A 17,341-nucleotide genomic window follows, 5' to 3' on the forward strand; every position below is an offset into this window, starting at 1 on the left:
CAATTTTTAAAGGTTTTTTCTTTGTTAGATCTGGGTCATAGTTAATTTTTTTTTGTGTAGCCATTCTTGAACATCTTTTTTCACTGAATTGGATGACAGGTTTATTTTTTTGTTTAGTTAAAAAATCTTTAATTTTTAGCTTTTTTTGTAAAAAATAATTATTTTTCTCGTGAAATATTGTAGAACTATTTGGAAGGTTGGTTTTAATATTTCGGTAAATCAGTGAAATGGGTGTTTTTAAAAGGAAATGTAGACTTTGGTAATCATTGATATGGATTTTAATGATATAACTTTATAAATCAAGTCTTAGAGAACCAAACTTCTAAAGTGTTGTAGGTTCATTTTTTTTTACTGATTTCAAAAAATTATTGCTTAAATGTTTCCAATATCATTTACTCAGTAATAGTTATGGTGAAAATTTGATAACGTTGATAAATTGTAATTATTTAGCATACTTAATATCTATTGTATATGTGATTTTTTATTCACTTATGTTGGTGATATGTGTAGTTCAATTTGAAATAACAGTAATAGCAGTGTAGTTTTATAAATAGTAATGTACAAAATATATTTTGCACAGTCAAAATATGAAATGGTAAATACAGTAAGCATAAATTAATATTATTTAATATTGAGTGTACTGGATTATTTTTTATTCTGTTTATTGTTTGCCCTTTCCTTTTTGTTTGGTATATTTTACAATATTTTTGATTAGTTAATCCTTTAATGATGCATTTTTGAGTGTTTAGAATGTCTTTGTTTTTCTGAACATTTTAATTATGTTTAATAAGTATCAAATTTTGTTTAACAGTATTTATTTGAAGACCTTTGTTTTTATCTCTGAAGTGGTTTTTTGTTTTAGATTTTTATTTGAAATTTATCTTACATTAATTACAGACACTGTAATATTTATTACATCACATGAGATATTTTCATAATCTTATTATTCTCCTACTGGAGATTGGATATTGTCAATAATCATATTTACTTTTCAACAACTGCATGAAACATTGTTGCTACTACTCCAAGCCAATACTGAAGATTTTTCAATCAGGAGATTCTTCTTCTCCTGAATGGATTTATGATGGAGAGTGTTCAGCTTAAACAGTTTTTTACTTTCTCTTACCGATATAAAAAGCCATCATTTAATAAAGTCATGATTCTCAAGTTGTTTGAGAATATCATTATGGCAAAACTGTTGTCAGTAATACCAAAAGAACAAACTGTATAATTAACTCTGTGAGAAAGTACACTGAAAACAGTAGACGAATGAAAATACTATTCTCTAATCAAAAAATCAAAAAGAAGATAATTTGCCATGTAAGAAATGTTAACGATTTAAAAATCACAGAGGCTAGCAATCCTGAGTTTTCAAAATCTCATACTTCAAATTTTTTCAGAACAAGAGTTCCTCATGTTCAGGATTACAATAATCTTATATTACATATTATTTAAGTATTTAGTAGCTTCAAGGTCATCATTTTCTACTAATAAATGATTAATTTTAAGATTATAATTTGTTGTGATTCATTTCAATAATTTAACATTTTTTAATTAAATTCTACTTAATGTTTGTCTTAAGTAATTTGTAACTTGACATGAATCACAAGTCATATCTGAAAATAACATTTATTTTCAAGAATAATAAATGCCATGCCAGGCTTGAGAAAGTAAGGAATATATTGTTTCTTCACTAAGTCGAATAAATGGCTGCATTTCAGCATGATAAGCCCTTCAAAATAATCAGATCTAAAATGACATCTCACTTTGTACATTACTGCAATTGGATGTACTGGCACTTGCAGAATTAAATAATATGCAGTAGTTCATTTTATAGTGAACGTCATTAGTCTCAGAGAAACTGTCTCTAATTGCAGTCTATTATATCTCAAATGCTTTACATCCACAGCCATAAGAGAGAGTAGACAAATTATCTACCCCATCCAGTTTATTTCTGTTACAAAAAATTATGTAATATACACTACTTTAACTCAGTAGGAGAAATTCTACTTAACATATAAAATTCTATTTTTATAGAATATTTTTGCATCTTGGTTTATTCAAATAATAATAATCTTGTAGTCAAAGTATCATTTATTGTATATTAAACTTGTAAACAATACAGACATTTTCATATTTGTATTCATTTAATGTAATATTTCTCTAATTGTGTACTTGTACAATACAATCCCTGATTATAAGACCTCAGGGAATTTTGATCCTTGTTTTTTTTTTATTTTTTATTTTTTTTTTGGTTGTCATGATTTGCATGTGCGTGTGTTTATTATGTGTGTGTTATAATATAGCAAAAACCAGTCATATTGAAGACAGTGAACTGGTTGAAGAACGACAGAAAAAAGTTCCGAAAAAAGAAGAAGCTGAAATTAACGAACGAGTTAATGATGAAACGACAAAGAAAGCTATTGATGAAAACGATCTGCGTACCAAACCTAAAAATGCTGAGGATTCTGAAGGTAACTTATAATTTCTTAATGAAATTTTTATGGGGATAGATTTATTTTTTGTTCACAATAATTAGAAATTTAGTAAACAATGAATGTACTAAATCAGACAGATCGTTAAAAAGCTTTTAATTTATTTTCTTATTTACTATTTTCTGTCATAGTAGTTTTAGTAACTTTTCTCTTTTTAGAAAATAATATTATAGTTTTCTAAGTTTTTTGCATTTTTGCTATAAATAATAAAAATAATAAAGATAAATGCATTATGTTGTGCTGTAATATTTTTCTATAAACACAAAAGACTTATTAAAGTTGTTTATAGAATTATATAATATTTATTTTACTGGAAATGTATATCTTAATTTATTGTTTAGTTAATTTTCTAAACTCATTAATTATTCTTTTAGCTTTTCCATTAATGTGTAACAGTTAAACCATTTAACTGATGAAATGGGATGCAGACTCTTGCTCCCTCAGTGTTAAGCAAGTTTGTATTTTTCAGACATGCATGAAACTTGCATTATTAGGCAGTGAAATTGATATACTGTGTATTATTTCTACTACTATATTAATTTCTTATAATACCTTCATATATACTTGAAGAAAAAACTGTAAAACTAACTACACTATTTATTTTATAGATACATTGATAATTGCATATACAACAACATATGTATTACAGTTTTATAATAAAATGAAAGCATCAACTGTAATGTATACTTTAAAAAAATAAATAAAATACTAATTACAGATTAACTATAAGGATATACATGACAAACTTATGATAATTTAACATGTATATACATACATGTGTTATTAAACAACAAAAAAACACAGCAAATCAATCAATACTCTAGACAAAAATTAGACATAAGATTTTGAATATTTTTGAACACATTAGAGCAAATGTCATGTGAGATAATATTAACGTTCAGAATGTTTTGAGCTATTTAGATTACTACAATATTTTTACACCAATGTAGAATCGAGTAAACTAATTCATAACAGTGGTAAACTGTAAAATTAATATGATAATACTAAACTAAAACCTTTAAACTGTTAAATAACATCTTGAAGGTTCTTCCTCTGCAATTGGCCTACAACAAATTCACAGCACGAGAGGAATAAGATGTATTTCTTAGGTAAAAATTAATTTTTTTAATACTTCACATTTCACATTATTTTGAACTTTTCCATAAAAGAGCTTTTTCTTTTAATCTTCGGCCTTTTACTTCAGCATATTAAAGTTTGTCAACTGCTGTGTAGTATTAAATGAATTAATGTACTCCTAAAATTTACTGTATATAAAAATATAGTATGTGTTACTGTGATATAAACATTTCAATATAGGATTACATGTTAGTTGACTAACTCATATTCAATGATTTATTGAACTCCTACTATTATTCTCTTTTTGTATGCTAACACAGAACTAGACACGTATTTATCACTCACATTTGTAAATCACAACTTTGTGGTTGACTCGTAGCACTTTCTTTAATCAGATACCATATTTCCTTACCTGGAAAATGTAAGATTCTTTATCTACCATTTACTCTAGTATTATCAATTTTTCAGCAATATATGTATTTTATACATATATTCTTTTTGTTGCACTTTGAGTTTTGACTGATAAAAACTTACTATTTTAGCAATTAGTGGTTTTTTACAAACAGATGTGTTCATTCTGATGTTGAAAATTCGTAATTTCTTCATGAATGAAGTTTGATTTAAAATAGCTGGTCTAATGAGTCGCAGTATAGATAATGGAATGCTTTAAGTATAAATAAAGGAGAAACATATTTTAGGACTTGTTCAACAGTATTAAGATCTACATCATGGTTTTTTTTTTTGTCAGAATGTTATGAAGGGTGTTCATTTTTTTTTGTAAGTAAGTTATATATAAACAATAGAATGACTCAAAAAATGCCCCCAAAAGTAGAAAAAGGTCGAAAAATCAAAAACAAACTTTCTTGGTTTTGCTGACGATCTTGTCACTGCTAGTAAAAGACATTGACAAAGTTAAATCACAGATATTAGAACTTTAAAACATTGCAAATAAAATTGTCCTCAAAATATCATTCTAAAAGACAGAAATTACACCCCAAAAACCAACATATTAAAAGAAGTAAACATAAATGGTAATAAAATCAAAACAGTAACCCAATTTAAGTACTCCGGAAAACTATTAATGAAATACCTTGATCCAAATAAGAAGAAACAAACTAGCTAAAGTTCAAAAATTAACTTTGTATACTTACAATAAAAAATGTCTATCAGTAAACACAAAAATAAGACAGTACAATAAGTTATAAAACCAGAAGCCATTTATGCAGCAAATACACTTCCATCTGAACGAACAAAGACAGACAGACTTCAGAAAATTGAAAGAACCTGCATCAATAAAAATTACCAGAAAGACAGGCCTGGCAAAGTCATGTACAAAGAGTTACAACCCATCATTGATACCATTCATAAGAGCAGACTAGGATTCTTTGGGCATATAAGAAGTTGCAAGTCTAAGTAGCTAGTACAGTACAATCTTGACTCGAAAAACACCAAGACAGGATGAAGATGGATCAGAGAAATAAAAGAGGATCTAAAGGAAATTAGCCTTACACCAGAATATACCACAGATAAGATAAAATTAAACAAGAAAACTCTCAACACGAACATTTTCACAAAAAAGAGCACAAAGATTGGAACGTATGAAAAAGTACTGGGAGGACTGCAAGGCCCAAACAGTCCCAACGAAGAGTCTTGGATAATGGACAGACTAAAGTGATCCTCTATGGTCTTAAAGATGATGATGATAATAATAATAATAATAATAATAATAATAATAAACAATTATAAAAATTTTCTTGATGGCGAGATGAAAATGCCATCATTGTTGTCATTTGTCATGCTGGTCATACTATAAATTTATTATTTTTTTTTTTCTTTTACTAAAGCATCAAGTAAAACATTGTCTTCTTATATTCTTTTCCCAGATTTATATACTTGAGATATATCCAATATAATTTTCGTCATGAAGTAAGGTTTTTTCTCACATTACCAGTGCATTTTTATCACATTTAAAATATAATTAGAAATTCTTTACTTTTATTAATTTTTTTTTATAACTGGCCAGTTGGGTATTGATTTTAGTCTCCAACCTAATTGACTTAGCTTGAGTATTCTTTTTTTTAACCAATATAAAAAATTGCCACCATGACTCAATCAGCTCAGGTAATTAAATTCTGCAGTAGTCCTTTCTGTATTTATCTGTGCTTTATCAAATGTTTTCTAAAATTAATCTATCAAACATTTTTTTGCAACATGTTAACTTTATGTAGTTCTTTAGTTGGTCCCAGTTTATAATTGTTTCCTCTTAATTACATATTATTTAATTTGAAAAGAGTTTGATTTCATTTTTATGCAGCTATTCTGCAGATGGTAAAATGGCTTGTAATTTATCTGGCTGACACAATTTTCCCTCCTGGACTTTTATTTAGTGTGTGCTCTAATAATACAATCCATCTTTTCCATTTACTTTGAATTAACAGAAGATTATAATGTCCCTTTTAAAATTATTATTATTATTAATACACCACTTCGTAAAATGTATTATAACTTTTGTTGGATTTACTGTGAAAGTGAATTGTATTTCCTTTTTTATTAAAATGTTTGCCATAAAATTTTCAAATATTCCTGTAAGTAATGATCTATCTGCAATTATAAAGGAGATAGAAGATCTTATTTTCTTTACAGAAGATATTAACTACCCTGAAGCCTGTTATTGCTTGGATTGCAAAAGTCAAATCATAATTTTCTGCAATCATCTTGTGCCTTTATCTGTTTAAAGTTTGGTTAATGTTTTAAAATAGTTTAGAATGTTAGTCTAAATTTAATAGATGAATATGTTTATTGCTGATTTATGTTAAGTGCAGATTATAAATTTATCTTTTACTGTATTAACTGGAAATGATTGATTCAGTTAGGAGTAATTAATAATTCAGATTTCTTAAAAGTGTTAATTTAGTGACAAAATAACTGTTGGACAGCGATTTTGTAATAATAATATTTTTAAATATTTACATTTTTATTGAACTACGTTTTATTTACATTAAAAAACACCCTATATTTTTGTTTCTTTTTATTTTCAGTATATTTTTTTTGTGTTATTTAACAGATTCAGATAAATGCAATTCTCCTGTACTCTTTGCTTTTTTTAAATGTACTTTGCTGTATCTCCAGTTGTAGGTTTCATCAGCTGTTTAAGTAAAAGATAATAAAATTATTTGCTGTTTCAGTAAAGGATAATAAAATTATTGGTTTTAAAAAAATTTAATTTTTTAAATGTGATAAATATGACTACCTGGATATAACAAATGTGAACTAATTTGTAATTGTTTTAACAGATCAATATTGATGATATTTTATCTGATTAAATTTTTCAATTTATTTTAGAAAAGGGCTTCAAATGTTTGAGTTAAAAGTCTTGGCAATGTACAACATTTAAAATTTTTATTTATTATGAAACGACTAGCACTAGATAGGGAATCTTGGAGAGCTGCATCAAACCAGTCAAATGACTGAAGACAAAAAAAAAAAAAATTATTATTTATATAAAATAAAAAAAAAATGTTTATGTTACTGAAATTATTTACAGTATCAAAAAGCATGCGTCTAATTATAATTGAAGATGGAAAATATGATTAATGTCTCATTGACAGAACACTTTTACCTGTAAAGATTAACACATCTGTCTATGGCAGGTATAACTTTAATGATTACAAGAAATCTTTAGAATTTTCTTAGACGTTAAAATGAAATACACCTTATATTTTGTATTTGTCTGATGGTAGTAGGAATATTAAAAAAGTAGATTAGAAAGTTTCATATGTGCTGGTAATTAATTTGTATTTAAGGATCTCAAATCGGTAACATGACTAATCTATTTTCATAAATATTTTTTTCTACTTGAATTGAAGATATTCTTATATTTAGAATTTTCTTTAACTGTTACATTATAAATAAAAAGTATTTGTAATGTGTTAGAACATTTAAATCCTGCATGGTAAATATTGTCTTCCAGTTATGGTAGAAGTACATTCTTTAATATATAAGAAAAATTCAGTTAATCTTCCCAACTATCATACAATTTAATTTTTTTTTTTCTATTACCTGTTATTGTAAAGGAGTTGTATTCATTATTTAGTGTTATTTTTGTTATTATTACTGATACTAAATATCGATTTTTCTTAATAATTTTATATACTTTTAAATAATTTAATTTCATTAGTAGTTGTAGAACAGTTGAATTTATTATTTGAGTCATATTACAGGATTGAAACCATCAAAGAAAGTCACTGTTGAAGATATTGGAGATGATGAAAAAGATATATTTTTAACCAACGGTGATAAAGAACATCCAGGAAGTTTTACATGTGTTGAAGTTAAATTTGATGAATCTGAAGTTAATGATTTTCCTGGTAGCAATGCCGGACTTGTCGAAGAATATTCAGACAGTGAAGACAAACTACGCCCACCTGTCAATCGTGGAATATCAATTCATTCAGTATCAGAAGAAGAAACTAAACTATCACTGTCACCTGATGATGAACAAGTGACACCAAAAGGTGGATTTGTATTCAATAATGAAATAATTGAGAACGGTGTTGAAGATCATCCAGCAAAATCGGATGAAAATGATATATCAGGGAGTAAAAAAGGTAATAAATATTTATTTGAAGAAGTAGGAGTAAATGAGAATTCAAAACCTCAGTCATTAGATAATGACATTGATGCTAAACGACCACGAAAGAGTTCAAAATTCGATGTAAGTGAACAAGAAGATGGTATTGTGGACTCGAAGGTTCACATGAACGATATGAACGGTGATATTAATGGTTATGTAAATGATATCAGAAAAGGATCTAAAGCTGAACTGAACGAATTAAAGCAGTCTGATTTAGGAAAAGATTCTAAACAGAAATTGAAATATAGTGATATGAATGGCAATGATGATCATACTCGAAGAGCTTCTAAAGCAACCATATTAAATGATGAAGATGGTAAATTATTGAAAGGAGATTTAATGGATAAAACTGATATCCATAATGGACCTCAAAGTTTAACTGCTGATTCAGAAAGAAACTCTAAACAAAATTTTGCTCATGTTGCTAATGATATTGATAAAAGTAAAAGAAAACAGAGTGTTGATGAATTAAGTCCAACGAGTAGAAAACAGAGTGTGATGTATGATAAGGAAACAGCTGCCAAAGTTAATGGCAATCATTGCACAGATGGTTTTGAAAAAAATGAAGCAGGATTGGTTAATGGTGATATAAAACAGAAAGGAAAGAGAAGTACCAGTTTTGAAGATGATGAGCTCGATCCGCAAGTTGCAGAATTGCTTAAAAGAGTTCAGAAACAAAGGAGTGTGCTTGAAGAAATACTTGATAAAGAAGGAGAAAGAGCAGAAATTCTTGATAAACAAGGTAAAAAAGAAGGAAAAGGAGCAGATATGCTTGAAGAAAAGCATAAAAAAGAAGATTCATTTGATGGTGAAGGAAGAAGAGCAGAGGTACTTGGTAAAGAAGGAATAAAAGAAGGATCACTTGATAAAAAAGAAAAAACAGAAGAGATACTTGATAAAGAAAGTGGAAAGGGAGAGATGCTTGACAAAAAAACAAGAAAAGAGTCACTTCATGAAGACGGAAAAAGAGCCAGGATAACTGATGAAGATGGTAAGAAAGCTGACATACTTGATAAAGAAGGTAGACATGAAGAGACGCTTAACAAAAAAGGAAAATCAGTAGAGATGCTTGATAAAGATAGTACAAAGGGAGAGCTGCTTGATAAAAAAGGAAGAAAAGAAGAGTCACTTGATGATGAAGGAAATAAAGCCAAGATAACTGATAAACATGGCAAAAAGGCTGAAGTACTTGATAATGAAAGTAGACATGAAGAGGCGCTTAACAAAAAGGGAAAATCAGTAGAGATGCTTGATAAAGATAGTACAAAGGGAGAGCTGCTTGATAAAAAAGGAAGTAAAGAAGAGTCATTTGATGATGAAGGAAGAAGAGCTGAAATAACTGATAAAGAAGGTAAAAGGGCTAAGGCATCTGATAAAGAAGGTAGAAAAGAAGAATCACTCGATGATGATGGAAGAAGAGCTGGGGTAACTGATGTAGAAGGTAAAAGGGCTAAGGTATTTGATAAAGAAGCTAGAAAAGAAGAATCACTCGATGATGATGATGATGATGGAAGAAGAGCTGGGGTAACTGATAAAGAAGGTAAAAATGCTGAGGTATTGGATAAAGAAAGTAAGAAAAGAGAATCACTTGATAATGAAGGGAAAAGAGTAAAGGTACTCGATAAAGAGAGAAAAAAATCAGAGAGACTGGATAAAGAAGGAGATGAAGCAATAGAAGGTACTTATATAAATACATAAATATCTTTTTCACAAACTATTCACATTAACTTCATATCACCTGCTTATAAAATGTCATTGTCAGTGAATAACAAACCATCAAGTTTCTTAATCAGACAGGTTTGTAAATATCAATTCTAGTTAATATACTGCTTCGGTAATTCGAGTATTTAACTGAAACTGAAATCTTGTACAGTAGTGTTGTATTGAATAAATTATTCTTTTTATGAACTTTTACCCCTATTTTGTAGTGAACTCCTTTCAGTGAGTTCATGGGTTTCAAGACCCTAGAAAAGTAACATTTTTTGTTATAGAAAAACTTTAAATGAGAGAAGTAGTTATTTTGTAATGATATGAGAATCAAACTTTATTTTACCTGTATTCATTTTGATTGATAATTGGTACATAAGTAGAAGGGGTATGATTTCATAAATAAACAAAATGAGGAAATATAGTTTTTTTTTGTTTTGTACCTTGGTTTGCAAATATTAGTAGCGCATTGAAAAATCCGTCTCAGTACTTGTGTGGCCTAGCTTCTTTGTAATTATTTATTGTTCACCATAAGACATTTTATTATTCAGAAATTTTTCCCCTTCCTTCTTGCTATTTTTTTGCAGTAGACTAGTCATAATATGAAAAATTTCCATCTGCATCAAATATTAAACCCAAGATTTTAATAAAGGAGTGACTAATAAACGAGTCAATCTTATTTTTAGTAATTAAAAAACATATCCTCACATTTTTTTTGGTAATTATAAAAATTATATTTTTCATCATGATGAGTTTTTTTTTCTTTTTAATTTGCAGTAGTATTGAGACTTGGTTATTTCTTATGAGCAAATGTTTATATATAATCCCAGAATTATTGACTTCTTTATTTATCAGAAAAAAATTTTGATTTTTCTTCGAAAGTAAATAGAAATTTTAGTTTTATATGGAGAAAATATTAATTATAAGCTGATTTTTTCTACCATACGATACCTACAAACTCCAAAAAAACACTCCAGCTACAAATTATTAACAAATGATAAGTCCATTTGTTACTGGTATTTTATTGATACATTTTGGTTTTAATTGATTTAATTATTAAAAATATTTTTGTATTTCTTACTGCATTAAAAAGTAAAGGGAAGCTGCTAGATAAATTTTCCATCTGCTCGTATATGCTAAAACATCAGATCAAAAAAATTGCTTTCTTAATGTAGAATAAAAAATCTCAATTTAATTTTTATTAAGGTTTAAAACCTTATTTTAATTTTACATAAAATATTATTAATTATGTAACATTAAATAAAAATCATGTGTTTTTTTTCACTCAGACTAAAAAACAATAATATTACATAACACACTTCTTTATTTACTTTTTTTGTATGCACTCATAACAACATTTAAAAATATGTATTATCTATATTACATTAACACTAATCAAAGTAATGTTTTGCAGTACTTACACACAACACTCAAGTTTATGCTTTGATTGATTTTTTTCGAGAAACTATTTTTTCTTTAAGAAAATTATTGAAGAATATTAAATATATAGTGCAGTTTTACATAAAAATGTAAAACTTGGTCTTACTTTCAGAATTCTTTTCTTTGGGTGGGAAAAATTTACATTGTAAATTTATATTTATTATTATTAATTGTTTCCGCATTAAGTTGCTCAAAATAATTTAATTTGATTTTATATATATTACCCTTTGTTAATATTGACCTTAGTTTTAATTTTTCAGTCGGTAAAAGAAAATAACAATAAATGTTTAACAAAATATGTGTGTGAAACAAATTATATCTTTTTGCTGTTTTAGTTTACAGATTTGTTTTTTCTATTAATAAGAAAAACATGTATGTAAACTATGATTTGAAAAGTATTAATTATGAAGTTTCATTTATTATGATATTTTACATTTTTTGTAACTTTTTTATGTAAAAATACTAAGTTTATATTTATGTAAAATAATAAATACAAATCTCAGTTCCCTTTTTATATCATCTTAATGTACTAAGTAAGCAGTGATTCTGAATATAGGTTGAATCTCTCTTTTACTATTATAAAAAAGCCAAGGAATTTAATTTCTTATAAGAAATTGCTAGATAAATACATGCATACAAAAAAACCCTAAATTATGATAAATTATTTTTCGTGGATGCAATATCCTGCTTTTTGTTGGCAGTTATTAGTGACTAATAAGTATAACAGCCCATGCCTTATAAATTTATAATGTAATAAATAGATTATTAAAATATGTTATTTAATTTTAACAGCTTAATGATAAGTCTAACTGAAAATTTTATTATATTTACATTATACATTAAAAATATATTTTTATAATTATTTGGTTATTGCCAAATCTGACACCACACATTTATATAATACATATAGCGCTTTTATTATTTTATTTATTTATTTTTTTTAATATGTATGCAAGTATAATTAAAAGAAGATATAGAAGAAGTAATTTTTATTATTTCTTCTTTATGAAAATAAAAAGATAATTCCTACCGGTGCTAAGAATAATTTTCCAAAAGGACTTGGTTACAAAAAAATATAATTTTCATTGCAGTTTGGTAGTTTTACATGAAGCTGTGAAGTTCATCTTACCTTCAAAATTACTTTCTTTGGCTGGGAAAAAGTATTTTATTTATTTATATTTTATTAATAAAAATAAATTATAATGTTTAATGTAGATCAGATTCAATTATTTTCTGTGTATTGCCTGTTTGTAACTAACTTATATTGTTGAGTTTTGTGTTATTGTATTTTTATTAATAATCTGTATCTTTTGATTACTTAAATTTTAATTCATGTCTGTGCATTTTTTTAACTAACACAATTTATGTCTTTTTGCAGTTTGTGTGTTGTTTATGTTTTTATTATTCTAATATCGATTTACATATTAATTCTCTTAATGGCATGCAGTTACTACTATTGAAATTATTATCAAGAGTAATCATCTTAGTTTATATGACAATAATTTACGTATGTATTTATAGGTAAGTAAACTTTTCAATATACATATTTGAAAAATATACTTTGTTAAGTATCAATATTTTTTTGTTAATGTTATTTTTTTTTTTTTTGAGCTTAGCTTTATTGTTAGTTGAATTTGCTTGCTGTGACAGCAAGTAACAAAAGTGATTCAGCTGGTCTCCTTCCATATTACCTTAAAATTTATCCATTCTTTTATTTCCTCTATTGTTAATGCATTTTATGCTCCTTCAGTTACACATCATTAAAAGTAGATTTTCTTATTTTGATAAATATCTTATTTTTATGTTATAATTTTGGTGTGAGAGTCTTATCCTGCTATTAACTTTTCAGTTTTTTATACTCTTGAATTTAATATCTCATTGAAAAAGGCTAAATGGTATCACAAGAAGAAAGGAATTGCACCTTTACAAGAAATTACAATACAAAACTTGGTACTTCAGTTCAATACAGCAGCCATTATCATCCATGATTTGTATAATGAAGACAGTTCTGGTTGCAAACTGAATTTTTTAGTTGAATTATTTATAATAAACTGCTCACTAAACTACAATTAAATTGTTGGTCTTGTCAAAAATGTATTAAGAAGAAATGGTTTTGAACATGGAAGAAAAGATCTTTATTGTGGAAAATAATTTAACAACTAAATTTTTTGTTTTGTTCCAAGAAGCTTTTCAATTGCAGTTTCCAAGTAAGAATGTACCAAATAAATATATATTTCATCGTTTGATAAAGAAATATAGAACGACTGGTACTGTTTCCAATCAGGGACATAGCCAGAAACATTCAGTACTTAATGATGAAGCATTGAAAGTTGTTAGGGTAAACTTTTTAAACTTGCCTAACAAATTATTACAAAAACTTCTGCAACAAAATGGAATATCTCTGTATAGTGCCTTTAAAGCTACCTTGTTACTTAATTTAAAGCCATACCGAATTCATGTATCGCATGAATAACACTCAGTTAATGATCCTGCTAGGTTTCACTACTGTCAATGGTTTCATCAGTTTTATTTAGGAAAGTATTAAAGTGTTGGTTAATATACTGTTTACAGATGAGATATGGTTTCATTTGAGTGGTTACATTAATAGTTGAATGATCGATGCTGGAGCTCCAACAATCCTCACATCATCCATTTACGACCTTTACACCCACAGAAAATTGGTGTGTGATGCAATTTTCAGATGAAAAATAATTGGCCCCATATTCTTTGAAAACACTCTTAATGTAGACCTTTACCAAGAATTTGTAATAAATTTATTGTAAATTTAAAATTACATAGGAGAGATTTATGGTTTCAACAAGATGAGGCCACATGTTACACTGCAGAGCAACAACGGACCTTTTGAGAAATTTCTTGGGTGAAAGAGTAATATCAACTGGCTTATGACCAGCTAAGTCACCTGATCTTTCTCCTGCAGATTTTTTTCTCTGGGGGATGTCTAAAAGATTGTGTATTTAAAAATAATCCACACACCATTGAAGAACTGAAAGCCAACATAACTCAGGAATTATGAGAAATTGGAAGAGGTACACTTTGAATGGTTGCACGGAATATGAAAAAGAGGGTAAAGGCTTCATTGATGAAAATGGTGGAACTTTCAACATTTGTTCTCAATATTGTTTTGCACAAATAATTTTAATATTTATAACCAATCACAGTAAATATAGCACATTACTTTTCTTTAAACGGGTTGGATTTTAAAACAAACACTCTGTACAATGAGTTTTATGTTTATTCTGTTAGCTGACAGAAAACTATGTGTTCTTTTGTAGGTGTGTTGTTGAAATAAATTATGCTTGAATTACAATATTGTTTTTAAAACAAAATAATGTTGAATTATTTACTTTTATTGTTCTTATATTTTTGTTTGAAATAAATGTATTTTTATTATGAAAATATTAACATAAGTTGTAAAAAGTTGATTGTGTAACAACAAAAATTATTTATTTTTAAAAAGTCACAGTTTCATAATAATTAAACAGGGTAATCAGATTTAATAAGGGGAACAGAGGAAGGGTTTTAGTCCCCACCTCAATAATAATTTCAAAAAAAAGAAGCTATGTGGTTACATTAAATACCACATTTTACGCATCAGATAAACCTAATTCAGAAAGTGGGTCCTGGATATGAAAATAAACTACTTCTGTGAACAGTTATCTTTTTCTTCTATAGTTACCCCTTTAGACAAGGCTAAGGGACTTATTTTGAAAAATGCTAAAGGGGACAAAGTAATCTACATTTTGAAAAAATAAATTACTAAACATGGTAAGTTATGACTAGCTGAATTTCTTGTGCTTGTTTCACATATAGTTTAATTCAATCTAGGATTAATATAAAGTTTTAAGTTGTATTTGTTTCTTTATTCTGTAACATTTCTCTACAAGTCAAAGGTTTCATACCATCTTTTGTAATTCTTTTTTGTAAATTATATAACATTATATATATTTTTACAAAAAAAAAAAGACTTTATTATGTTACATAAGTTCATGTTGATGTGAACTCAGTTTTTATTTGTTATTAATTATTTTTTGTTTTTAAAAAGTTGTTTATTTTGTACATATTTTTACATATATTTCATTAACTTGTGTAATAATATCACATTAATATTTTCTTATGAAAATTAAAATTGCATTTACATTTCTGTAGTAATATTTTTGCCTTACTTGTTACTTTCTGGTTTATATATAAATTATGACTAAATGATTCATAATTTGTGAATATAGATATATCTGTTTTATTTATTTATTTATGGTTTTTTTTTTAAATAATTTATTGGTTTTCTTGTATAGCTTTTCCTCAAATAATTTCGGCTGAAATGGAGAGTAAAAGTGTGTTTGAATCTTTACCAAGCTACTTTGAGGTGAATGCTGTTGCAAATCCAAGGCCAGATGTAAAATGGTAATTATTTTTATTATCACCTTCAGTAAAAATAAGAACTATTCAATAATAATAGATGAAAGCAATAAAGTTTATTGAACCACTGTTTACTTGATTTTTTGGAGTCTTTATTTAAGTGGTTTGATTCTATTTTCCATTCCACATACCATCCTGTTCTATGCTAATTTTTTATTTAACATAATTACTACACTTATATCATCAGTTACCTGCTTAAAATAGTACAACCTTAATTTTCTACACATTCCTCTACTGTCAAATTAACTAAACCTGAATATTTTAATAAAATATGCCCCACCAACCTGGTTCATCTCTTCACAAAATGTCATAAATTTCTTTCCTCTACTTTTCATTTTAACATTTTAATTTTGTACTTTCAACCCATTAAACTCTCAGCTTCTTCCTTTAACACAATATTTGAAGATCTCTATTATTTCCCTATTGTCTACATTTTATTTCTGTAAACCACTTTATTTTAACAAATATTTTTGAAGATATGTTTTTATTCTTAAAAATTATATATATATATATATATATATATATATATATATAATGAAATAAAACAGAAAGAATAATGAATCAGATAATAAGTTGCAAGTTATTATGTATAATATACACATCATATATATATCTTGCTGTTTTATATCATTATTTTTATATTAGATAATAAATTTTTAAAAGATCAGCAAAGGAAAACTTAACTTTCCTAACTTTTTTGCCCCTAACAAATTTTCTTCAAATACACTGTAGGATTTTTAAACATTGATTTAATTATGAAATATTTAGAGTATTATGCGATTACAGAAAAGATCGAAATATTCAGTAAAAATATTTGAGTGTTTTTACCCCCTTGATCAAATTATGTTTTTACCTTATAAATTTTAACTATAATTGAGAAAATAAAAATAAAAAAAATATATAAATGTTTATTAAAAATAATTTGGATCCCATTTGATGACCTTCTTTTCTTAACAGCTCTCTATATAGTGTTTTTAATAACATCCACAACTTGAAAAACAGACAAAATATCAGAAATTATAAATTTAAAAAACTTTTTAAATTCTCTAGTTGGGTATCATAGAACCATCTTTTATAAAAAGTTCCCATGTTGTCTAAATTAATACTAGATGCAGTTGGTTTATCAGTCTTGAGAATTAAAGTTTACTAAACTGATATTTTAAATACTGTTCTCATTCAGCCCCCTTGTTTTTTTGGGGGGCTTAAAGTTAATTTATTGGTGTAATAATTGATTTTTTATAAGTTGGTCTAATTGGGTTCAATTTTATTCAGAAAGGCTAAATGAAAAAATAATATTTATGTCAAATTTGAACTTTTTTAGTCAATGGGTTTTTGTGATATTAAGCAAAAACTGTTTAGATATAATGTTAATTATCCCCCCATTACTAAATCAGATCAACTTAAAACTTTGGAATTTTAAATAACTTAAATAATTTATAAACCTCAGGGTTTTTAAAACCATGTCAAAGAATAAAAATAGTAAAAACTACCCTTCCCGCTTTTAACTTTTTCCAAAATTTAGTGCCATATATTTCCTGTTTATAAAAGTTTTTGA

The 17,341-nt window shown here is 26.7% G+C and overlaps 1 protein-coding gene across 5 annotated transcripts in view; it reads left to right on the forward strand.

Moving 5' to 3' along the window:
- The window catches only part of Obsc (Obscurin), a 613,188-nt gene that overhangs the window by 466,651 nt on the left and 129,196 nt on the right, over window positions 1-17,341 (forward strand). For 3 of the 5 annotated variants that reach the window (XM_075359431.1, XM_075359427.1, XM_075359428.1), the window contains 3 exons: window positions 2,307-2,474; window positions 7,793-9,883; window positions 15,663-15,771. In XM_075359431.1, the coding sequence (XP_075215546.1) occupies window positions 2,307-2,474; window positions 7,793-9,883; window positions 15,663-15,771 (2,368 nt within the window). The remainder of the gene's footprint in view (window positions 1-2,306; window positions 2,475-7,792; window positions 9,884-15,662; window positions 15,772-17,341) is intronic. The other 2 variants (XM_075359429.1, XM_075359430.1) reach the window with 2 other exon arrangements.

Source organism: Lycorma delicatula, chromosome 3 (genome assembly GCF_047948215.1).
Source record: "Lycorma delicatula isolate Av1 chromosome 3, ASM4794821v1, whole genome shotgun sequence".
Classification (NCBI taxonomy): Eukaryota; Metazoa; Arthropoda; class Insecta; order Hemiptera; family Fulgoridae; genus Lycorma; species Lycorma delicatula.